This window comes from Rhynchophorus ferrugineus, unplaced genomic scaffold (assembly GCF_030347505.1).
Source record: "Rhynchophorus ferrugineus isolate W39M unplaced genomic scaffold, kcgeb_rfMv2 rfM2, whole genome shotgun sequence".
Taxonomy (NCBI): domain Eukaryota; kingdom Metazoa; phylum Arthropoda; class Insecta; order Coleoptera; family Curculionidae; genus Rhynchophorus; species Rhynchophorus ferrugineus.
This window is the reverse complement of record NW_027472581.1, coordinates 25,092,764-25,119,062: the sequence shown is the minus strand read 5'-3', so window position 1 is coordinate 25,119,062 and position 26,299 is coordinate 25,092,764. Positions and strand designations below refer to the sequence as shown.

Sequence of the window (26,299 nt, the reverse complement as noted above, 5' to 3'; positions counted from 1 at the left end):
TTGATACTTTATAAAAAAATTAATTTATCGAACATAATACAACGAAGTTTTTGTCGGCAGAGCGAAATATACTCAGCACCTCTACTTCATTCCACTTTGTCGAATGCCGCTGGTTGAAAATAATGGTAAAAATAACATTATTTTTAGTTTGTAGTTAGTTTTTTGGTATTTAAAGAAATCCAGATCAGGCATAACTATTAATTTTGTACTATACAGTATTATATTGATCTATACAGTTTTTTTTTACTATACAGAATAACTTTCTTTTACATTTTTTAGTGAATTAACAATTTCTTGATACTTTATAAAAAATATATTAATTTATCGGACAAAATACAACGAAGTTTTTGCCGACAAAGTGAAATATATTCAGCACCTCTACTTCCTTCCAGTTTGTCGAATGCCGCTGGTTGAAAATAATGGCAAAAATAACATTATTTTTTGTTTATTGCTGTTTAAAGGATTCCAGATCAGGCATAACTATTAATTTTGTACTATACAGTACTATATATGTACTATATATTGATCTATACAATTCTTTTACTATACAGAATAACTTTCTTTAACATTTTTTAGTGAATTAACAATTTCTTGATACTTTATAAAAAATATATTAATTTATCGGACAAAATACAACGAAGTTTTTGCCGGCAAAGTGAAATATATTCAGCACCTCTACTTCCTTCCAGTTTGTCGAATGCCGCTGGTTGAAAATAATGGCAAAAATAACATTATTTTTTGTTTATTGCTGTTTAAAGGAATCCAGATCAGGCATAACTATTAATTTTGTACTATACAGTACTATATATGTACTATATATTGATCTATACAATTCTTTTACTATACAGAATAACTTTCTTTAACATTTTTTAGTAAATTAACAATTTCTTGATACTTTATAAAAAAATTAATTTATCGAACATAATACAACGAAGTTTTTGTCGGCAGAGCGAAATATACTCAGCACCTCTACTTCATTCCAGTTTGTCGAATGCCGCTGGTTGAAAATAATGGTAAAAATAACATTATTTTTAGTTTGTAGTTAGTTTTTTGGTATTTAAAGAAATCCAGATCAGGCATAACTATTAATTTTGTACTATACAGCACTATATATTGATCTATACAGTTTTTTTTTACTATACAGAATAACTTTCTTTTACATTTTTTAGTGAATTAACAATTTCTTGATACTTTATAAAAAATATATTAATTTATCGGACAAAATACAACGAAGTTTTTGCCGGCAAAGTGAAATATATTCAGCACCTCTACTTCCTTCCAGTTTGTCGAATGCCGCTGGTTGAAAATAATGGTAAAAATAACATTATTTTTAGTTTGTAGTTAGTTTTTTGGTATTTAAAGAAATCCAGATCAGGCATAACTATTAATTTTGTACTATACAGCACTATATATGTACTATATATTGATCTATACAGTTTTTTTACTATACAGAATAACTTTCTTTTACATTTTTTAGTGAATTAACAATTTCTTGATACTTTATAAAAAATATATTAATTTATCGAACATAATACAACGAAGTTTTTGCCGGCAAAGTGAAATATATTCAGCACCTCTACTTCCTTCCAGTTTGTCGAATGCCGCTGGTTGAAAATAATGGCAAAAATAACATTATTTTTTGTTTATTGCTGTTTAAAGGAATCCAGATCAGGCATAACTATTAATTTTGTGTTTGTAATTCGGCGCTACAACGAAACCCGGTTCTGTGCGAATTCCAACTATTTTATTTTTAAGGCAATTTAAGGCGTTTTTTTGCCCATTGTTATTGTTGTAGCTCGTATCGTCCTAGAAAATGACGAAACGATTATTACGGAAAAAACGCGAAACCTCAAAATGAGATGCCGCGTTCTCGTTATTATAGAATGGGCATTTTAACGAAATAGAAACAAAAACGTAACCGACACATTAGTACCGCCTTTCGGAATAATATTAATCCGAGGGTTTTTTTCTGCGGGGTTTCGACAGCACCGAGCGGTATTTCTGGCCGATTGTCCGCCGCGGGTCCGGCAAAAACTGGCGGATTTCACCGCGGTACCCGCCGCCATGTTCGTTCCGCGTTGGACAAACGCGGGCCAACAATACTCCTAATAAATCATCCGGCTGCTACCAAGACTTTCACTCGCGTTTCAATTGTATCTACGTATCTGTTTTCATGCTGAATTGTCCTTAAAGATATTGTAAGTGCATAGATTAGATCCAGAAACTAAATCTTGTATCGACGGCGATTTAAATGTTATTATTAGCTTGGATGATGGTTCCACACTGCCAAATTTAATAGTTTTACAACAGATGTTACTGTTACTGTGCGTTAAATCTAGCCGCTATTGGGTACAATTAGCTGTTATTTCAATAAAAATGAGACCGATCGAATCCAACTTCTTTAGAGGTAATAGTGGTGGTAATATAACAAGTCAATTGAAAAGTCCTCGGCCTGACACATAGATGGCGCTACTAGAATTATTTTAGTTAGCCCCAACCCTCAAAAGATGCGTGTTTAAACTTGACAACTGTCGGATCATTAGTTTGTGAATTATAGCATTTTAAGTAAAGCAACTTTTGTTATTGTGAAAAAAAAATGAATAAAAAGGAATTTCGCATGTTAACAAAATATTGCTTTTTGAAGGGAAAATACAGTTAAAGCAAAAACGTGGCTTGATGCCGAGTTTCCGGACACTACCCCAGGAAAATCAACCATTAAGGATTTATATGCTAAGTTTAGACGTGGTGAATTGAGCACCGGAGTCGGTGAACGCACTGGACGCCCAAAAGAGGTTGTTACCGACGAAAACATTTCAAAAATTCACAAAATGACTCACGCACTGACAACTCTCGGTCACAGTTTTTCTCAATAAAATCCTTGTTAAAGTGAAAAAATAAGATGCAATAATCTTAATATTTCAGTGATGGTGTTGAGTTTAAGATAGCCAAGAAAACTAAATGGCTACATAGTTATAATAATAATAATATAAGTTATAATAACATATTAATTATAATATATTAATTTAATTATTACCAAGCAAATTGATTTAAAATATTATTACAAATCACTTCACCATCATGGCTTCTTATTCACTCAATAAAAAGAAGAATTTTCTGTAACATAATGTAACTAATAACAGAAAGCGAACCGAATGTACTACTAAATTGAGAAAATTCATGTATTAGCACCAGAGAAACTGCCACCATAACGGAAAATCAACTATTGCAATAACAATCTCTGTATTTGGCATCATCAACAAGGAATAGTGCAGTTTAAGCTGCAAAAATAGAATGAAACCCAAAATCTATCAATTTCAAGATTCGAGGGCGAATAATCTTCAAGAAAATCAAAATCAATTACATATCCCGGATGTTAATGCAAAAAAACTTAATCCAATATTAATCCATATAAATCAGTTCAGATATTTTGCCATAAAAACTTATTATTGGGATAAAGCCCTGAAGAAGAGATGGATTAGATGAAGCAAAAAGAAATAATTACCTGATTCTTTTATAATTTTAGTGTTATCCTTTAGTTTTGTTTTTATTAATATTTATGAAATTTATTTATAATATTTTATTAATTTTATGGGAAAAACTCATTAGTATTTATTGGGAGCTGGTTTCGTATTACACCGTTAATTATTCATCTTAATAGCTTTATTTTGAATTACTGTCTTGATCATGATCATGAAGTACCACAATATAATAAAACTAAATTTAACCGTAAAATAAAACCGTATTTACCAATCATAACTCCACGTGCCACTTCGGGTTGGAGGCTGAAAATCAATTGAAGCGACAAAACAAAATTTGTGAACGGAGTGATAATGGACCTATTATTTTTAGACAGATGAAAATTTTTAGACAAATGAAACACAACAATTTATTATTTACAATTTATCTGTATTATGCATGTATGTATACTTATTGGTGATATCATCCAATATTTCTAAGCCACCAGTTAGAAAGCCCTAAAAGAGTAAAATATTGCTTAAACCTATTTCACAAGCTATAAAAAGAAATAATAGAAACGCAAAGGTTCGGAAGTTCAAGGTTCAACGAAAATCTTATCTGATTGCATAAAGTAGAAAATTCTATGAAAAGTAATTTTATAGTTATTACTATTATTGGACAATTCCAAATGATCAGGAATGTATATGAAATTTCATATAACATGTATATGAAAATTTTAATTATAAATACAGTCCTCCAATACAAATTTAGTCAAAACTCACCAACCCTATTGTTTTTTTTAAATATAAACTTCAAATGTTAAAGGAAAGATGAAAAGGATGGCTAGGAATGAAAAGTCCCTTAAAAATAATTAACAGTATTATATATATTCAAATTAACAATACAATACAAATTATAAAAAAAACTAGATCAATCTGTATCAGACCGAAACACTATAAACTCCACAAAAAATAGTTGAGAAGAATCGTCCATCTGCTTCAATGATTTACCGAAGAACAAATACTCCTCGAAGACAGACAACCTTGATGATACATTTTTATGACTCGGCTCACGTAACATTTGAAGATCAACAGCGACCATATTCACATAAATACAAGACAAAAGCCAACTCGGTTGTTTGAGACCGAGCCAAAAGGAACAAAAACGGTTTTATTACCCAGTGAACCCCTCCATCGGCCAGCAAAAAATAAACCACGTTCTTATTGTTTCTTTTTTGAGTTACCGTGGCTTTTGCGGCTTGTGTCGTAGAAAATATAATGACTGTCCTGTCCTGATACTGATTAACCATTACGAAATTCGGTGGAAACTCTTCGACAAGGCCTGTAAAACAGGCGTATCATCGTGACAGAGCGAGTAAACATATCATGTCTCAATTTATAATTTCTAGAAAGGACAGAACAGATGTCTTATCCGTTGTATTTAATATTCGCTAGTATTGGGGCAGGCTCTTTAGCCTTTTGTGGCTTGCCATCCTCTCGTGTGCGAAAAAAAGAAAGTTTATAGGCAATGCATGTTGAAAATTTAAATGTACGGAAATCAAATGTTATTTATTAATGCAGAATCAAACATTCCATGTATCGCATACATGTATGAAAAACAGTAAGCTTGGTTATGTTGTAGCTATTATTTTGACTGATCCACATGAGCATTGATTCGATAATGAAGTGTAGTGGAAATATAGTTCTTCCTTGTTGCACTACTCATTATTGTGTAATTATGGCAAAATATAACTACTTCAAATTGTTAATCAATTATTGTAGAGATAAAGAGTGGGAGACTGACAAAGCACCAACTCAGCAACTTACGTCACAATTATGCATCAACTATCTATAGATCATAGAGATAAAATATATAATAGCGAAGAATGTTGTATAGTGTTCATTCTTAGTAATTCTACTTCAAAATAAGAATCTAAAAATATTAAAATAATGAAAATGTTTAAACATGTTAAAAAGAAACAAAAATATAATATGAACACTGGTCCTACAGAAATATTAACGCTATGCTAACCTAAGAGCTTTTTTAATGTTAAACATCTATTATTATTAAATATCTGTTATAAAATTAAATAAGTTATGGAAATATGTTATAGGTAATTTAGTTAAAATAGTTATATAAGAGTAGTTATACAAATACATCAATACAAACACCCTCAAGCTTCAAATTATTAAAGGTTAGTTGATGTATTCTGCATTAGTCTTGACTTGAGGTCATGTGTTTCAGTTTGAAGTTTACTTGCTTCAGTGTTCTGTTGTTGATGAAGTTCTATGAATCTTATATACCGTTTGTGAGAAAGGTTTTTGAGAATATCATGGTATTGAAAAATATTAATGAATATGAATATTATTCGAAACTACGAATAAGATGTCAATTGAAAAGTCCTCGGCCTAACACATAGATGGCGCTACTAGAATTAAATCCATACGTTTAGTTAGCCATAACCCTCAACAGATGCGTGTATAAATTTGACAGCTGTCGGATCATTAGTTTGGTAATTATAGCATTTTGAGTGAAGCAACTTTTGTTAAAAATGAAAAAAAATGGATAAAAAGGAATTTCGCGTCAGTAGGACAAAATCGCCGAAGAAACGACCGCATTTGAAGAAAAAGAAAGTGCTGAAAATGATGGCAAAAATCCATAAATTGGGCTTCGAATTGCTTCCTCATCCACCGTATTCTCCAGATCTGGCCCCCAGCGACTATTTCCTGTTGTGAGATCTCAAAAGAATGCTCACTGGGAAGAAATTTTCGTTGAATGAATAGGTGATCGCCGAAACTGAGGCCTATTTGGAAGCAAAGGACAAATCGTATTACAAAAATAGTATCGAAAAGTTGAAGGGTCGCTATAATCAGTATATCACCCTTGAAGGGAATTATGTTGAATAAAAGAAACTAATTTTGCCAAAAAAAATGTATTTTACTACGGTAGGCCGGGAACTTTTCAATCGACCTGTTATCACTGCATCATTTTCGAGTTTAATCACCTTTTAATCTCATGTTTAAATAAAACAATACAAATACATTTGAAATACAAAAAACCAAGCAGTATTAAATAATAACCCGAACGAAGCTTAATAAATCCATTATATAGGAAAAAAGCCTTTAAATCGTATCTATAAGCATGCCATATTATATTACTAGTGTAATTGCCTGTATAGGGTACTAGTAACCAATTAGATACGGTTCAAAATCGCGCTATAAATACAAAATAAAAAGAAGTAATCGATATTATTTTATAAAAAACGAACAATTTACTTTTATGTATTGCAGATATCACATCATTTGTAAACCCAATGTTAGTTTGGCCAAGATAAGCTACTGAAGGAATTGTTGTATGTTTTTATACATAGCAAACTGCTTCTCTATACATATATAGTCAATGGAAAGAAAAACGTTCACCGCGAACATATAGATCAGCAAGAAACGTTGAGGTAACATAGTTATTCAACATCACCTGTTTGTACTTCTGCAGTGAATATTCTCATCTAGTAACATCATTAAAATACGATTAATAATGTTGCTAGATTTAATTTAAATTCAATGACCAATGTCCTTATCACCCTCCTAAAAATTAAAAAAAGATTCATGTGGCCATTAGATAGCTTTAGTGGTGGAAACATTAGATCAAAAATATTTGTGAATGAAAAAACCAACATTTTCACTTGTGTTAATACAAATGATAATAGGAAAACATCCGCGTATTGAGATTAAATTTGTTAAATATCTTGTATAAAATTGATTATAATTAACTGGTATAAAATATATACGTTATTAAGACCGTAACTGCTATCATATTTTGTCTATCAAATTGGATACGGCTTCGTCTCAAACCTGTTGACGGTGAAGACGTAAAGTCGATGTGTAAGATTTTCGTTTCGAAAAAAGGAAAAAAACCAAGAATTTACCGATACAAGAAACCAAAGTATGTGGAAAACTGTTATTATCTGTTGGGTTATTGGTAGTACCGTTAAGGCGATTTTTAGAAAATTATAAAAAAGATCGGATCCAATTATGAGCGCTCGTTATAGAATGGTTAGAAATTTTCATAGCATCGAAACAAAAATGAAACCGAATTATTAGCGTTGCTCTTTTGCAATAACAATCGAACCATTAATATTTTTTTCGTTGTACTGGTGAATTCAAGATTTTGAGCTTTTGAACAGGATTGTCTTTAACTTTCTTATTAGGGTTATGTTTCAATGTAGTAATTAAATAATATATTATTAAATTATTTTATATTTTTTTAAAGAAATATTCATTTTTTAATTATTTTAATTAGAAGTTCCTAAGGATGTTTTACAGCAATTTCAATACAGATGTTTAATTTTAATAATACTTGAACCAAACAATTATAATAATAAAACAAAAATAAAAATAACAAAATATATAGTTTTGACATTTCGCAGTCCAATTAGCGTTTATGTTTAAATTTTAAGAATGTGGAATTAATTAAATTATTGGAAACATAGCAAAACAGATGACATCGGTAGACAAAATAAAGTTTTGTCGAGACAATTTGACATAACAAATATCTAATTGAAGCATTACGATTAGTTTCCAAAATACTTTAATAATATTCTTGAAAGTTTAACCGTTTTTCTAGCTTCTTGAGCAAGGATATAAATACAAACACATTTAATGTTAAAAACTTAAGATTTAACATGAAGCTTATAATGAATCCATTATATATCAAAAAGCCTGAAAAGGGTATATAAAACCATATATCATATTTCTATTGTAATTTTCTATATATACTCTAGTAATATTAATCCAATTAAATATGGTTAGATTTGAACTTTAGTATAAATACAAATTAAAAAGATACTAAATATTGTTTAAAAAAAGAACAATTTGCCGCTAAACGATACCACGGCGTGTACAAATCTGTTGTTTTTATAACCATTTGTCTAGCCAATGAACTATTTTTATATAGAAATTGCAGAATGAACTATGAAGACTAAAGAATGAAGCAGAAATAATAATAATAATAGAAATCAAAAAATTATCATATGATGTATTGATAATTTATTATAGACTTTGACTTTTTACACATATACTGTTCAGTAAAACTGCTAAATGGTCGTAACTTGTTACCTTAAAAACAATGTACTTCGAAGCACTTCAATTAAAAGGCTAAAGAAATAGTTTAAACATACAAAGAGGAAAAACAACTAGTTCAATATTGTATTTAACTCCAACAATGAATTTAAGAAATCTTGAAACGATAGAAATGTTAAACCAATAGTAAAGTAAAAAATAAACATTGAGCTCCGGATCCTCATAGATCCTCCTCTGGAATATCATAAACTTTACTCTGGCCTTTACTAAGTGAATATTGAATAAATATATATTAAAAAAATTTCTGTTCATCAAAAATCCGTATTTACCAATAATATACCGAAAAAAAATCGTATCCGAAAATTAATTGCAATTCACTAATCCTTCAACCGGTCAATACTACAAAAATCGGAACGATCATGATGAAACTGCACAGAAAACAGAACCGACACCGGTGCTCAGTTTACCTTGGAAGTTTAAAGCAAGAATATCTCTAACATTTATGCAAAGGCGTCACGAACAAGTCACCTTGAAATTGATTTAAATTTTCGAAAAAATCCAATTCAATGTCGCCAATCAACTTTTTCGTAATGTTGCATTATTATGCCGGGTGAAGTAGAACGACAAAATGTACAGGACTCGATCGAAAAGTACTTTGTTTCAAACTTAAAAGGGTACATTTTACCAAGATCTTTTGTATACGAATTAGTTGATCAGTCGTAGATTGATTTATAAGATTTGAATACATTTTTTAAATGTTGTTTAAAGTGGATCAAATGTTATCTATAATAAAATATTTTTATAAAAACTTTAATATTAGTTAAAAGAACATAAATTGATAAATGCAGCTCCAACGCCAACTTTATAAATATCGTTTCATTTTAAATGAAGAAAAAATTATTATATATCTAGTGACAAACATATTAGTTTTAATAATTTACAATTAATAGTATATAAAGGGCATTACAATAAGGTTACTTAAATGGTTGGTACTCTTTAAAATACAATACTTAGAATATAAAATAAGAATATCAATCAACCCCGTATATGTGACCGAATCAGAGTCCAAATTAAAAAATGAAAAAAAAAATGTACTCACTCATACTTAACAGTTGAATATCCTTACTAGGCGAACAGTCGCTTCTTCGTTTGGAGCCCAAGCCCACGCCTTCACATATTACCGATATATTCTCGTCTTCCATCGATGGGTCCAGGATGTTAAAGCTTCTTGTCGGTGTACTGCTAGCTTTCGATTTCATGTTTTTGACCTGTGAAAGAACGGAACATTCTGAGAAATTGGCGAGCTACCAAAACGTACTATTTAATTCGAACTAACACAGATGGTATTGAAGTTGTTTTATGGCCATATACAGTCAATGATAATGCACACAATAAAAATATTGACGGCTGACTTTTAGCATATACTTGGTCAGCATATACAGATGTGTTGAAATAACGGTAATTTTTCTCATTGCTATTGTTCAAATTAATATTGAATATATGAACTGTACTAAATATATTACAAATAAATTATATATTTTTAGTATGGTTCTAATGCTCCAAATAGAAAATAACATACTTAAATTGCTTATATCAAATAAGACCAACAAAAATTAAAATTATTATATCTTGCAACTGATTTGTCTTACCTGGTAGGTCAAACTCTCAATTTCTGACTCCATCTCATCATTTCTGTCCTGCAGTTCTGAATTTTTGATCTGCAATGCGGTCAGTTTCGCCGATAGCATCTCCCTTTCTTCCATCTCCATTTCCCTATAACAACAAACATATTTTGTTCGGTAATTATATAAGACTACTGCCATTCGAATATATTTGAATAAATTTTGAACTGCTGCAAATATTAAGATATTATAAAGGACCCACTTTTATTGGACCCTAATTTATTTTGTTTCTGAATAACAATATTTCAATTACCTTATCTTTTGTTTTTCTGATTCTAGTATTTCAATCCGGTCATTGAGCAGATCGTTGTCTTTCTCCAGACCGCATATTCGACTGCTTAATGTCTGATTTTCTTGCTCTACATTGAGGGAGTACTTTTTGGCGGTGGTCAGGTCGTTTTTTAGTTTTATGGTTTCGGTTTCGAGCGTGGCGATTTTGTCCTCTAGCGACTTGTTGATGACATACAACTGTTCTTTATCTTTGCTGTATTGGGACGTTATATCCCTTAGCATGTCAGCGTGACGTTGTTCTAATAATTTCACCTACAAATATAATTTAATATGAAAAACTTGTACAAATATAATTTAATATGAAAAACTTGTTCTAAAGAGCCCGCTCTCTTTATGGTCCTTACCTGATTAACACTATTTTGTTCCATTCTTGTATGATGATCGTCAACTTCCTGAGCCAATAAGGTAGCTCGGTTATTCGCCTCATACACGTCCAGTTTCAATTTCTCTCTTTCAGCTTGTAGTTGTTCGAGAATATTCTTTAAACACTTGATTTCAGACTGATATAAACTGAGATTCGCCTGTAGCAAAATCAAATGGGGGTTGATACGATAGTCATTTCGTGTGTTTTCGTTTGCTGAACGAGTCTGTTTTTCCAAAACCTCGGCCAAATCTGGAAAAGAATAAAGATATAATTGTTAGAAATACTAGTGTAAGAAGTATGACTTATAGAAGCACTTTATCAAATATTGATCTTCTTGACATAACAAACATGAGTTAAAAAAAGTGTTCATATTTTGGTTGATTGATATATTCCTCTTAAATTTTAGGAATCCCCAAGAATCATTTAGGAATGCATCATTATTTATTAAATAGTTATAATTTTTTCTATAGGAAAGTTAAATTGGACCAATTATTAATTTCCTCACTTACTGATAAAATTACATCGAAATTCGATAAAATATAACGGAGGAACTACTAAAAACTCGGAATAATTTAAGTAATAAGTTAAATCGATGTCAAACGAAGTGGTGACCTTTTGGCCGTTGCCCTGGACGGATGACATGAATACCTACCTATGATTTGAATAGTCCTCGAATTAAAACCCAACTCATGAAGCAACTCCTTTGGCGAATGGATTCCCACGTTTTCCCACATTTCGATTAAAGTATCGGTGTTGATCACACCGTTACCGTCCGGTCCGAGCGTAACGTATTGGAATGTCCGGGAATCGGGGAAAAGGTGTTTCGAAGACGATCTAAAGCTCATAGAATGATCACTGCAGCTCAGTACATCGAACCAGGTCTCGTCCCGTTGGATGACATCCAACACTTCCTTGAAGCTTATTTTTCTGTTGTAGTTTGAAGATAGTTCACCAGAAAGTTGCTTAATAACTTCATCGGCTAATTTATGTAATCCTATTAAATATAAATAAAACTGAATTAAAATACTGGTATAAATTAGGTATGCATTCTTAATTATAACATTTTGCCTATCAAGAATATACTTTAGAACTTTACAAAATGTAACAAAAAATGGGAACTGCAATACGATCATTTAAATAATATGATTTGACGCTGATGTGAACATCACGTTATTTTAAAACCCACAAGGAATTTTGCAACTAAAATCAAAATAGAATATATTATCGAAATATCGAATATATTAACATTCTATTTTACAATTGATAAAATGTTTCAAATATCTTATATATATGAAGCAACTGTTATCAAACCACTTTTTTTTATTGTAACTTTAGAAAGTATGAAATCACCGCAAAACAAAAAGTGATTGTCGTTTCCCTCTAACCTGAATTTCAACTGCATTTCGATGGACTTAAAGTTTATGGAAATGTATGTACATCGCTGAAACGTGTGAACGAATAAATTGCTTGTTTTAAATATTAAAGCTTGCTGACTGAGAATACAAATAGGCAAACGAATATATTTACCTATAGCATCACAGACCAGAACTAATTCGTTTTGGTTGAGGTAACCATCCTCTCCCACGCCTAATTTTTGCCACGCTTCCCTCAACATTTCTTCTGTACAGACTACGTCCGGTTCGTTCGATAGGTTCGTCGTTATGAAATGTCTTTCGGGGGAATTATTTAGGTCCTTTTGTCCTGGTAATGACGTACACCTAGAATATGAAAAAAAAAATTGAAACTAACTCTATTTTTTAATTAATATTTATATATGTATATATACAATTTTAAGATTAAATGTTTTTATAATGTTTATTGTGTATTATCTATATGATTTTTTAAGTAGACTGTCTACTTTCTTTAAACCTTCACTATTCAGAAAAAAGATAATTAGCTCTTATTTCTAAAAATCTAGGAGTACATGTAAGAGTTATATTATCAATCAGTTAATTAAAAAAGTTAAGCAGCTGCTTAACAGGTTGATTTTTAAATTGACATGTTGACTGAGTAATTGACAATTGAAAAGTATAGTGCTCTTGTTAATTTCTGTCAAATGAAGAACATCTATTAGTCTTCTGATCAAACTTACATTACATTACTTATTATTTATCACATTGGAATATTGCAACTCTGAATCTGATTGTGAAGCTGCAAAAATCTTAACCACTGGGATCATTTTTATAACTTTCTGATTTATGAAAGATGAGAAATAATATCAGCAGAATAATAAAGAAACTTATGGAGAAAAATTTGGTGAATAGCAAAAAAGGAGCAATTGAAAAATATGTTATTCCCAAAAGCACTAATATTGAAGATGTTTTTTGGTACTATTACTTAATCTCAGAAAAATATATCTAGAGGTAACAAATACTTAAGATCAAATCCTATAAGTTAATGAGAACTTGACTGAACTGGAAGTCAAAACATTATTTTACAGAGGCTGCATTTATGACATTTATATAAAACGCCTTTTTTTTCAAGTTAAATACGAATTTAAATATTCTGTTTATGAATGGCAATATGAACCTAATGGAAGATTTTCATCATCAATAATAAGTACTAGACTCATTCATACTACTTAAGATATAATTTAGAATAAGAATTATTTAGATTACTAGTTTGATTTATACTCAACTCTGCCTTTAAGAATACATAATCCAAAAGATGGTAAGAAAGTATTTAAATTTAATAATTCTATTTTACAGGGTCGACTTTCTCCTTTCTGTTGACTTTATTTTCAAATGGGAGGTTTTATGATCTTAAGGGTATCGATCCAGAAAAAAGACCGGGAGAAGGAACTGATAAAAGTTTGCAATCTTAACATTTTAATTTGCGGGGTTTTGGGCTAATTTTGAAGAAATCTTATCTAGTTTGAGAACTGCAAGTTCTTTTTTAGGTACAGTGTTTTTATTACCTTTTCAGTTTGTAATTTGTTTTTCGTTTTTTCGATAAAACTTCGCTTTGTGAATTAGATCGTTGAACTGATGTACTGTTGTACGACTTCGTGTTTGTGTTTTCGTTATCTTCGTTGAATATCGAATTTATATCATCTGTCCTCGGTCTAAAAAAAACATTAATCAGTTAGATAAACGATCGTAATTATGGATACGGTGCGGCTGCACTTACCTGCTACGCCTTCCATATTTTTTGCTGCCGTATATTTTCGGAGACACCTCTCGGTCTGGAGAACTCTTCTGAACTGTCTTTTTCTCTTTTAATGGACTGTCGCTAGCGTTTCTCGCATTCTGTATTCTTCCTATTAAAAGAAAAAATAGATTAACATTGGATAAATCCTTCATCATGCATTTTTAACGGCGCCGTAAAGTGTAAACACATAGAAATATCTCTGGTTCTAAAAATAGGTGGCTTTTAATAGATGTAGTAATTTTCATAGTGGATTTTCTCTTTTACAATTTTTAGATTTCTACCAGTAGGTCTCAACCAGCGCTTATTACTATATAATTACAAACTAATTTTAATATTTATTGTTTTTAAAAATTATTTTGTCAATGTCTAACATTAACTTCTTGGAGAGTAAAGTTGGTAAGAAGTTGAGTATTCCTCATGGACCATGTGTTTCAAAACCTATTTGAAAAGTTTATTTAGAGAAAACTTGTTCTTAATACGAGGTCTGATAAAGTAGTATATTGTTTGAAATTATAATTTTAGATTTTATACCCCCTTACAGATAAGTTGTTGGATTTAGCCGGCTTGGTGGCGCGGTGGTAAAGGAAATAGGACGGTCCTCCTACCGTTGCGATAGCCGCGGGTTCGAATCCTTTCCGACAAGGAAAATGACCACAGTCACACCAGTACCCAAGCTGGGTAACACCGGATGTCTTCTGGGATGATTTCTAAAGTTGGTCACCCGCCAGTCGGTACGCTTAATTCTGAGGACCGTAGTTCGGAGCCCACGTTAAACTGTAGGTCCAGTCCAGATAAACCCATAGTTGGTAAAAGAAGATTTTAGATTTAAGTCATTTGAATGGCCTATAAACCAATATTTTAAGCAGCCTGTTTCTGGTTTCTTTAATCTTCAGTATTATTTGTGGATATAATTTTTAATAAAAAAAGATGATTAGCCATGACTTCGAAAAATGTAAGAGTACATGTAAGAAGTACATGGAGAAACATTAAGAGTTATATTATCAATCAAAGAATGACAAGAAAGAAATAATATTATGAATAGTTGATTAAAGAAGTTAATTTAAAAATGAGCTGCTTAACAGGTTAATTATTTAATTTAAAATAGTTAATTAAAAATATACTACTCTTGTTAACTTCCATCAAATTAAACATCTATTCGCTTTCTTATCAACCTTACATAACATTACTTATTATTTATCATACTAGAAGATTGCATTTTAGAAGTTTCTGAGTATTCCTAATGAACCATGCGTTTGGAAACCTATTTGAAAAGTTTTTTAGTGGGATAAAGTAGTATTTAGTGTACAATAATTTTAGTCTTTGTTTGACCAAATAGAACCCAAGTTTTATTGCTGTCATTGTCATTTTATGTTTCAGTCTAGTTCGATGGATTGATAGATATTATGGTTCGGAATTGTTAAAATATAAAACAATACGGTTGTATATAATTTGAGTCATGGATTGAGAATTCAATTGGGGCTTAAATTCAGATTTACCCAACGAAACTTGTTGAGTTATATTCATTTAAATATTAAAAAATTGTAGACATGATTGTAAGAGTATCCTACCCAGTAAAGCTAGTAGTGCGTCTTTAAATTCTCCAAATGTAGCTCTATGTCGTTTGTCGGTGAGGAGACATCTCACAAGTTCGGGGCATTGTTCTTCTAGTTGCAAAGTTTGGCACAGCTGCGTTAATCCGTCTTTGTCCAAACTGCCGGAATTGTCAATGTCGTGGCTGTTGAATACCTTCAAAAGCTGCTGTTCGTATGGATCCGGTAAGGATATAGGCTCCATAGCTTTAGTTATCTGAAATAAAAATCGAATTATTAAATAAATTCAGGAATATATTATTAAATAATCGCGCTATTAATCATATTAATATTATAGAAATTTTATTTGTAGGTTTTTGTTAATTGTGAAATAACGCATATGCCGCGAAAGAAGGTTTAATATTTTGAGCGATCTTCTTCCTAAGAAGCTTGAACAATTATTGATCATTTAGTAATCAAAATAGGCAATGTCTGTTGAATACTGGTAATAGGTGGACTATTTCTTTGGATTTTGCAATTTACCACACGCTGTTATGTTGTAAACTCACTATAAGGATAATTTTTCATTCAATGCTGAGTTCAAATGAATCAGTTGAAATCTTCCCATGGTGGTTTCGTTGTGTCTCTACTTATCTTTAATTTTTTCCGTGAATATTCCACTTTTCGAATGGCTAAATACGCTGATCAGGAAAGCCAAGAATTATGTCAGCATGCAACAGCAAAGTGATATTATTAAAGACTATTACATCTATTAATATATCACATCTAAAATAACTTTTAATTCGAAAAATTGAGTTCAGAAAGCAAGAAAATGGAGCAACTAAATGAAAGCATAAACTGTAATCATGCATATAAATTTAAAGGATTTATAACCGATAGTGTTATTGTGTATTAATCGTGTCGGGTACACTTGTAATAAACTTCATGTTGAAACCTCACAGACAGGCTTCACTTTTCAGTATGTGTCGATTCGTCGAATTGTGAACAAAAAGATTTTTCAGTGCGTTGAAAATGTCTGAATTTGTACCGATAAATCGCATTTGGGAAATTTAACTTTTTTATTTCAATTTGGTGGCTGGAAAAGGTGGTTGAGGGTCATCGAATGGTGTGTGACGCTTATGGCAATCATACTCCATCGAAGACAAAGAGCGTTCCGGACAGTCAAAAAAATATTGAAAACGACGATTTGAAAGCATTATTGTGAAATATACTTGAACACATTAAGATGGGAAGTAATACTCCACCCGTCGTATTCTCCAGACCTTGCTCCTTCTGATTACCATTTGTTCTGACATTTGACTCGCCACCTGTCTGAGCAGCGCTTCGTGGTTAGCCTCAAAAGATAAATTGTTCTCTCGACATGGAATCCATAAATTGCATGAAATATGGGGAAAAGTAGCGGCTATAGATGGACAAGGCTTTGAGTAAAATACATTGTGCCAATTTTTCACATAAAGCTTAAATTAACAAACAACTTTACAACTAATTTATAGACTTAATAATATAATGGATATATTATTTTGGATATTTCATTACTATTTTGATAATGCATAGATTTTGATAAAAAAATGTAAGATAGACTCACCAAACTAAATGTCTACAAATGTATACTAAAAAATAATTGTTTTTTTATACTAATGTTATTTTCAGAGCACTGAAACACAAAATGAAAAACACCCGAATTAAAAAAATCGCTCCACTTTTTAATGACGCGTTTTTATCTTAAAAAGATAATTCTGCTACGCATTTGTGTCATATATAAACGATGATGGCAATCACCTGATATGCAGTTTTAAGCAATATAGCAAATACTTACGAATTCGAAAGTATTCGAGTGACCAACCAGAGTTTTTAACCATTTAGCGACGAAAACCGTACTAATACAAATCGCAAACGACACACAAAACTTGACAAACATCTACGACGATTTAATCGAGGTTATCCGATCGGATAGTTTATCGTAAAGCTTCCATTATGTGACTACCTTCAAAAGCTATCATCGGCCCCTGCCATTAAGGAGTAATATTTAACCTGCAAACAAATCAGGGAAAATCCCCCTGACTCAATCAATATCAGCTGGACGCCATGGAATAAATTGGTTTATACGCCGAACAACACGAAGAAGGTCGTAATACTTAGGGCACGTGAGAGCGTCTGTATTAGGGATGCATTGTTGCTGGTAACGTCACCATCTGGGCCCGGATAAATATGAAATCTTTGTTACACCATAGCACGGAAATTTCGAAAGAGTAAATCATTAAATGGCAAAAGCAGGCAGCTGCACAACTACTGGCGGGAAAATAATAGTAAATACCATATGGGTTTAATGGTATTTGTCGACTGGAAATTAATTTTTTGCTTTTTTGTCTCCCTGAATAATGAAGAATTTCTTATAAGCGGCGATTACGTATTATCTGACTAACTATAACAATAATAATTTCAAATAAAAAATAATAGATTTCCTCGATATAGTTTAATATTAAACTGTCCGCGATATTTTGACAAAGGCGGGGCCCTTAGGTTGACCTACATTTTCATTTACATTAAACATGTTTTTGGATTGTGTAAAAAAATTGTAATGAATGTTGGAAAGCCCTTCTGAATCTCTATTGGACATTTTAAAAACAATATTCAAATGAATGGTTATTGTTTATTTCGATAGATGAACTGTGAACTAATATGATGTTTTTCTTTAATTTTCTGAAAAAATCTAGCCAATTGATGATTAGAAAAAAGTTTCAGCAAAACAAAGCAGTACTTCATATTGCATAGTTAAAATCTCTGTTAAAAGGAAAATGGTGCTGACAACCACCTGAAATTAATGAGGATGTAACATAACCAAAATAACCGCTTATAATGATTTGTATGAAAAGAAATGCATTTGAACTATCTCAGTTAAAGGTGAAAAGTGATTCGAAACTAATACACAATTGCTTTTGATATCAAATTTGCCTCTTCGATACAAAAAAAATTAAAAAATGAAATTTAGAACTACAAAAGAAAGTTATGGTAATTAACGATTTTATTCGATCTTGTCAATACGACAAGTAATATGTGGATATTGACAAGTCGGAATATGAAATCTATTGTAGTTGTCATATTTGCAAATAACAAACATTTCTTCATCCAATTAGCATCTAAAAAATGTCTTTTGACAAAAAATAATTAAAGGAATTAATTTTCATTTTTTACTTATTTTACGTTAATACTTATTTTTTAAATTGCTATCTTCTCGCTTTCAATTAGACCAACTTCAAATCACTTCTAAATAATGATCTTGTTACCTTTCTAGTTTATAGTACAATTTCTAGACCATCACTTACAGACACAAACGGACCAAACACTTTATAGAACTTGGAAATGTGCAACAATCTGTAACCAATTATGGGGATTTATTGTTTTTTGGATACAAAAGCCCTCGGAAGGTGCGTCTCCTAATTAGCAGTCTAAGAAGGCAGAATCAACGAGGAATTAATTAAGGGGTTATTAACACCAGAAGTTTGTTTTACGAACAGACTGGGAGTGACTTTGGATTCTAACGGAGTGTAACATCACGAAGTATACAAGGGATTTTACGTTGGAACACATAAAGTTTCATAGTATGAAATTGTTCGATTATTTGAATCGCCAGTTAACTGTATCTATTTTGTTTTCTATTCTACATTTCTACTCTATATCCAACAGTATGCAGGATTTGGCCACATTATGTCGAACATCGCCTGATATTAAGCCAAATGAACTCCAGCAAGATAAAAATGGGGAAAGACAAGTATATGACTTCAGGGAAAGAATAGTTGTAATATAAAAGTCTTTGTGTTTTTTATGGATTGATTTTTAATGGAAAACGGAAACGGAATTAACTGCTTCAACAATAATAAATCTTTTAAATATTTTAATAGACAATTTCTTCCCAACGAGCATTCTTTTGAGATCTGAGAACAGGAAATAGTCGCTGCGGGCCAGATCTGGAAAATACGGAGGATAAGGAAGCAACTAGCCCATTTCATAGATTTTTGCCATCGTTTTCACTGACACGGTGCATTGTTTTGATGAAGAAGCACTTTTTTTCTTCAAATGCAGCCATTTTTCGTCTATTTCGTCCTTCAAGCGGTCCAATAACGCTATGTAATAGTCACTGTTGATGGTCCTTCCTTTTTCAAGGTAGTTAATGAAAATTATTCCATGCGCATCCCAAAATACACACGCCATAACCTTGCCAGCCGACTGAGGCGTTTTCCACCACTCGGATGACTGTCGATTGAACTTCGGAGTGAAATGATAGATGTGAAATGAGAAAGATATAGAGGGTCTTGTGATATAATAGATATATTCAAATTTTTCGGTCTTTTCGCGATTATTTTATTAGACGTAGAGAACAATGAAAAATCATTTAATCTTTGTTTAAACAAAAAGGAATATCAATTTTAATAATGACTAATTAGTATTAAAATTAAAATTTTTACAATGAAATTTATATATTCTCAGAATAACAATTTGTTCATATTCATTAAGCAGACACAAAAACTAGATGTAAAATAAATATAACTTAAAATATTCTGAAATTGAAATAAAACCTTAAAAGTGAACAAAAATTAAAGGAATAAAAATTATTTAATCAAAGAAATACTGAAAACAACTAAAAAAGAATGATCAACAATAAAAAACCATTCTTCTCGATCTTCAAGAATTGAAAAAATTTCAAAATTCACAAATGATTACGCATACCAACCGCATTCAAGGATTTTAACACCACACCTTTCTTGTTCGCAATTCTTACCCAAAAAAAACTTATTTCGAAAACTACGTACTCGTTATGACTTTCCTTTCCTTTTTGACTTTACAGTAGACCAAACGCCGTTTTTACTTTACCTGGGACCGAATATACATGAAACATTTACCTGAAAGAATCACGCTTTGATGATCCTTGAAGATCGATGGTTTAACATCTGTGTATATTTAAAGTTTTAGGTAGCCCTTCTAAGAAAGGTACTGAACAAATTTAAGGAATGGCACACTTTTATTTGTTGTCTTTTGTTCAGTTTTACCTTAAATATATACTCTACATATTTAAATATGTACTTTTCATAGAAGTACAATAATATGTACTTAATATAACCCAAATTTGTAAAGGATACGTGATAAAGGAAAATATGTTTTATAAATAACCACATTGCATATATAAATAAAAAATTGTACGAATAATAAAAACAATCTTAAATTTTATTAAAAAAAAATAGATATGGTAAATAATTTTTTAAATTATTTGTATTAAAAACAGTTTTAACTACAAACAAAAAATTAATTTAAGAATATTTTGTACCTTTTTTTACAAACCACTTAACAAATATTTATCACGTTAGTATTATTTTAATAAATCATACGATAAAACATGTATAGTCTATTCAAAGTTTTTTTAATAATGCGTAATGGATATTTGTGACGTCGAAACATTACAATGTTACCGCATCAACTCTGAGTTTTAGTTCAGTTTGGCTTTTACATGCAAAATAATTAAATCTAGATAAAATAATTGAACAAAAATGATATCAAATATAATACATTATAGTATATTTAAAAACTACAGTTAATTGTACTATGCACTATTGCTTTCAAGAATTTTGCATACGTCTGACAGCTGGTCGCCGTCCGGTTGTCAGCTATGTACGCTAAATTATTCTAAATATTAATTATAATTACTACAGGTTATAAGCCGACAAACATTATTTTAGCCCTTTGATTGTTTTGATACAATTTAAGTCGCTCCCTAATATATCATATTACTTTGTTTGAAAATGCCGAAAACAATAGACATTCAGGGTCACAAATTGAAGGCGGCTTTAATAGGTTATTTCGAAAAGGAACCAGATAATGGCCTCCTTTTACCAGTAAATTCGGTTAGGTAGTAATTATTGATCATATTAAATAATATAAGTACCTACAATTTTATTGAAAATGTTTTAGCGGGTTACTGCCGCCCTGAATATTAGTGTGGGTACTGTGAATGACATCGGTTACAAAATGAAGAATACCTTAGATTCACCCAAGAAAACCCGTCTACATACAAATACAAAAAAGAATTCCATTTTTAAAGGCATAAAATTATACCAAGAAAGACAAAATATTTGAATTTGTGTATCTTGATGAAACTTGAATATTTCAAAATGGTTCATTGTGGCAGTAACAAAAAAAGTGTAAAGACAACAAAAATTGATAGACGAAGGTAAAAGTTACAATAGCATTCGATTAGGTTTTGTTCGTCATTATATTTATTAACAATTAATTGCAGATATATTGCTGGTCGAGAAGGATATTCCATCAAAAACTGTTTGGATATGTGGAAGCAAGCATTGTCAACCATAACACCTTCGGTTTGGATGAACTCGATAAGACATACAGAAGTAGTAATTCATAAAAGGTGGAACCATTAGAATTTAACAGTTTAGTGATTGAATTGGACTGTGAGTCGGAAAGTGAAAGTGGCTGAAAGAAACCTTCAGGATATGTGATAATACTTTGCAATGCTGGAAATTCCTAAGACAGTGATGAGAGTGGAAACAACTAAAGGTATGCACATAATTAATTGAATATAACTGTAGAAAATGGTAGTGTATGGCGTTAAAGATTTGTTTGCACAGATATGATTGTAATTGTTCAAAATTAAACATGAGCATTAGGTTAGAACGTATGAGAAGAGAATGAACACTAACATGTTTTGTAGATATGGTAAATATATTAGACATAATTCAGTGATTAACTTTATGAAGAATGATGTATACAGATAGTAGCAGAAGAATATACAGTGATACCAAGATGAATTGACAAGTAAACTATGCTCTCGAATGAAATTAAAATACGCTACTCAGATATACAATTGTTAATTAGGTGGATTAGGACTCCAGGGGATTACCACTACATAAAAAACGCGCCTAGAAACTTTACCTCATGGATGGTGTGAAAAAGAGTTCAGTGTAAACAAAAAAAACCAACAAATCAAATCCAACCTACAAACTATTATACCTGTGTTCTTAATTGTAGTTTTAAGTATTTCGATAATATATATATACTAGATGTACTATAATGTTAAAATACATTATATTTGATAATATTTTTGTTCAATTATTTTATTTAGATTAAAATTTTTGTTTTATGCCAAAGCCAAACTGAGCTATAGGTATTTTTCGACGTCACAAATATCCATGACGCATTAGTAAAAAAACTTTGAATAGACCAAATGTTTTCTTGTTTTACAGAAAAGTTCTTAAAAGAAACTTTTAGTATCAGCAATACGTTAATTTGTTTCATTCCGACTCTGCTACCATAGTCATATTGCACACTATGCAACAGTCTTAAACCTATTTGTCAGGCCTAAAAAGGCGAGATATGACGGATGAGGAAGGAAACCCCAACGAAGTGCTTCCGAGGTATCGTTTATCGACTTTGTAACGGCGTCAGGAACACTCAAAAACGTTTTTCATTCGATGCTAGGTTTCATTCAATTAATTATTGTTTATAACGATTGTCTGTGGTAATTACATTTTAACTCATAAAACAATAAGCCACGGCGATCTCACCGAAACAGTAATTTTATAGGCTTGCATCTTTTTGAACAAATAATTACCAAAAAAGATATTTCAGTTTTTATTATTGATTAGATTACTTTATTGCATTTGAAACAAAATTTTACGGTTTATTAGTTCATGCTCATAATCTTCCGTATAAACATCACAAATTTTAAATTTATTAAGATAATTTTTAAGAGTTGAAATTGACGAGGACATATTTCTTCTGTCAAAAGTATAATAATAACATTTCCCAAAGACATTTTAAGGGAATGTGGTTAGACATTCTTAACGTAAAACATATGTTACATAAAACTAGTATATATGACTAAAAGATTATATTCTGATATATGATCTAACATAAAATGTTTTTTAATTATATTTTAGAGCCTCCTTTTTATCAACTAGGGTTTATCTGGTTTGGATCTACTGCTTAACATGGGCTCCGAACTATGGTCCTCGCATTAAGCCTACCGACTGGCGTGTGGCCAACTTGAAGATCATCCCAGAAGATAGGTCTTACCCAGCCTGGTTACTGACGTGACTGGGATCATTTTCCTTGTCGGATTTTGCACTATTGTTTGGACAATCACAGTTATAAATAATCACAAACATAGTACTTATTTACGACCATTCCCCAGCAGGATTCAAACCTGCGAGGAGGGCTATCCTGTAGCCTTGAGTTAAAATTAATTTGAATCTGAGAATAAGAATCTTTTAAAATATCTCATGAATTAATAATAATAAGCTCTTAGAATATCAAATAAAATAATAAAATGGAGATAGAGATAAAATAAAAGAGAAATTGACTTTCCTGGAGATTATATAGAGAAAAAGGACAACTTTACAGAAATCGACACAGATTTTTATCAGATTAGAAGATTTTACTCATAATCTGTTCTACGTACATATTTACCTAAAGCACATACCATTCTAGCAATATTCAGCTGCAAATATTTATTTGGTATCGCAAACTTCCATCTGAAAGGCTTTTGTTAAAAGATAAGATAAAACGTTTTGTAAGTGTATTAGTAATATGTATTTTTTAATAAATATATCATTTTTAATACAGTTTATCAAAAGAAATATTGAAATACAAAAGTATATTTTTTCGATATATCAATTAAATACACTATGGATGATTTTTATTAAATGTCTCTTTATTAAATATGTCTCTTAGTACGATGAATATAAACTACAGGAAGTCGATTTATTTATATACAATCCATAAAAGCGGAAATTGTAATGAAGTTAGAAACCATTAACATCTCACTTTCAAATAATCAATAAAAGTGACAAAATGTTGAGGTTTTAAGACACGAAGAAGAAAGCCGAGTTAAATTAGACAAGTCTATAAAAAACGTATGAGTGTTATCTGGTTTTTAAAACCGGTTTTAATAGTAACAGTATTAAAATATTAAGCAGTTACGGCTTACCTTAAAATCAACAAATATATAAGTATTTACATAAAAATTAAGCTACTGCTTATTTAACACACAGCTGTATGATTGTGTGATGTTGATGATGATGATGATGATTGATGATTAACTAACTGTAACGTTGGCACGAAATAACAATAATCATAGCTGATACAAAATGTAATAATACTTATATAACTTAATAATACGTGAAACACGGTTTCGACAATTTGAAAAATATTGGAATATGCGGAATTAACGGAGTTGTAGAATAAACACTCAGCACAAACACAAAAACAATTGGCGGAAAATTCAAATGTGTACAGTGTTGTGGACAATTACAAGCGATAGGGAAGATGTAAAAGATGGAAAGAGAAATGCCACAAGAATTGAATGACAGGTAATTAGAAAATCGAAAAAATCTCCCGTTAAAGGCTGCTTCAAAGTTATGAAAGAAAGTCATCTCTGCATCGAATAGTAACCGGTAATGAAAGAGGGGTTTATTTTGAAAAATCCCAAGCAAATAAAACCATGGATATCACCTGGCGAAGCCTTGCAATTGATGCAAGACTAAATCCCTTTGATCTCAAAACAAGGCCTTGTGTCTGCTAGAACCACCAATGGCGTATATTATAAGAAAACAGTTAACAGTGATTGCTACTGACAACAAAGATCACCTTGAACTATGCACCAAATCGAAACACGAAACTATATCGAAAAACGTAAGGTGATATAGTAACATGACAACGCGCCTTTTCCTATAGCAAAACCAGCCAAAGAAGTGTTGAAATCACTTGGATGGGAGGTTTTATCACATCCGCCATACTCTCCATACTTGGCTCTATCCGACTACCACTTTTTCGCATCCATGAGGTCAGCGTTTGCAAAGCGGAACGTCGCCAAAGGTAAACTCTATTTAGTTTTTCGAGGTCTGATGCATCATAATGTGCCAAATCATGTGTATAGATTTCTTAGTAAACGGATTTTATGATTATCATATCATTAATATTATTATTATTACTCAGTATAATTTTTTTTGCAAAATTCTTGAAGCCTACCGACTGCCAACATGAGTATCATCTTCATTATCAGGCATCCGTCCTTCCCAGCCTGTTTATTTCGTTTCATTTACATTGGTAAAGAAGTATTTCATTTTTAAATTTTAAGTTAGAAAATAATCATCAAGCAGTAAATCTGGCATGGCGGCGGTGCAAAATAATTCTTAGTAAGAGAATCTTTTTCTTGACGATTCAACAACAGTTGTACAATTCAGTCAGCCAAATCAGTCAGATCAACAAGGCTCTAGCTTAGAATTGATAGTTATTCATAATTAAAAATATCAAGTTACTTTAATAATGAAAGATGCCGAAAATAAACAATTATCATTTTATCAATAAACCATTTTTTAAAGCAAACAACATTCGAAATGAAATTATTTCTTTTAATCAATCTTAAAACATCATTAAAAATGAAGTACTAGCAAGGTAAGTCTGTAAAAAATATCAACAAACACAAACATAAAGATAAAAACTGTTTAGGTTGAGGTACTGAACGGTTATAAAGGATTTACATCAATAAACTGATAAATAAATAAACAATTTCAAGAGTCACGAAACCTTATCGCATACGCGAAAACCTGACACTTTTCAAGTACATTAAAATAAGCGAGAGTGCAACCGTTATAAGATAATAAAGATATCTATAAAGGAATTTTTGAAAATTAAATTAAATATTTACCGAGTAGTGTCGAG

At 31.1% G+C, this 26,299-nt stretch overlaps 1 protein-coding gene across 2 annotated transcripts in view; it reads right to left on the bottom strand.

Annotated features, from left to right (window-relative positions):
• Bsg25D (blastoderm-specific gene 25D) overlaps positions 1 to 26,299 on the bottom strand; it is a 70,787-nt gene that overhangs the window by 30,718 nt on the left and 13,770 nt on the right. Inside the window, exons 2-10 of one of the 2 annotated variants that reach the window (XM_076394402.1) lie at positions 15,590 to 15,827; positions 14,001 to 14,130; positions 13,789 to 13,935; positions 12,399 to 12,589; positions 11,524 to 11,865; positions 10,852 to 11,120; positions 10,470 to 10,759; positions 10,184 to 10,307; positions 9,634 to 9,802 (exon numbers count right to left, since the gene is read on the bottom strand). In XM_076394402.1, coding sequence (XP_076250517.1) covers positions 9,634 to 9,802; positions 10,184 to 10,307; positions 10,470 to 10,759; positions 10,852 to 11,120; positions 11,524 to 11,865; positions 12,399 to 12,589; positions 13,789 to 13,935; positions 14,001 to 14,130; positions 15,590 to 15,815 — 1,888 coding nt within the window. In that variant the 5' untranslated portion in view covers positions 15,816 to 15,827. The remainder of the gene's footprint in view (positions 1 to 9,633; positions 9,803 to 10,183; positions 10,308 to 10,469; positions 10,760 to 10,851; positions 11,121 to 11,523; positions 11,866 to 12,398; positions 12,590 to 13,788; positions 13,936 to 14,000; positions 14,131 to 15,589; positions 15,828 to 26,299) is intronic. The other variant, XM_076394403.1, reaches the window with a different exon arrangement.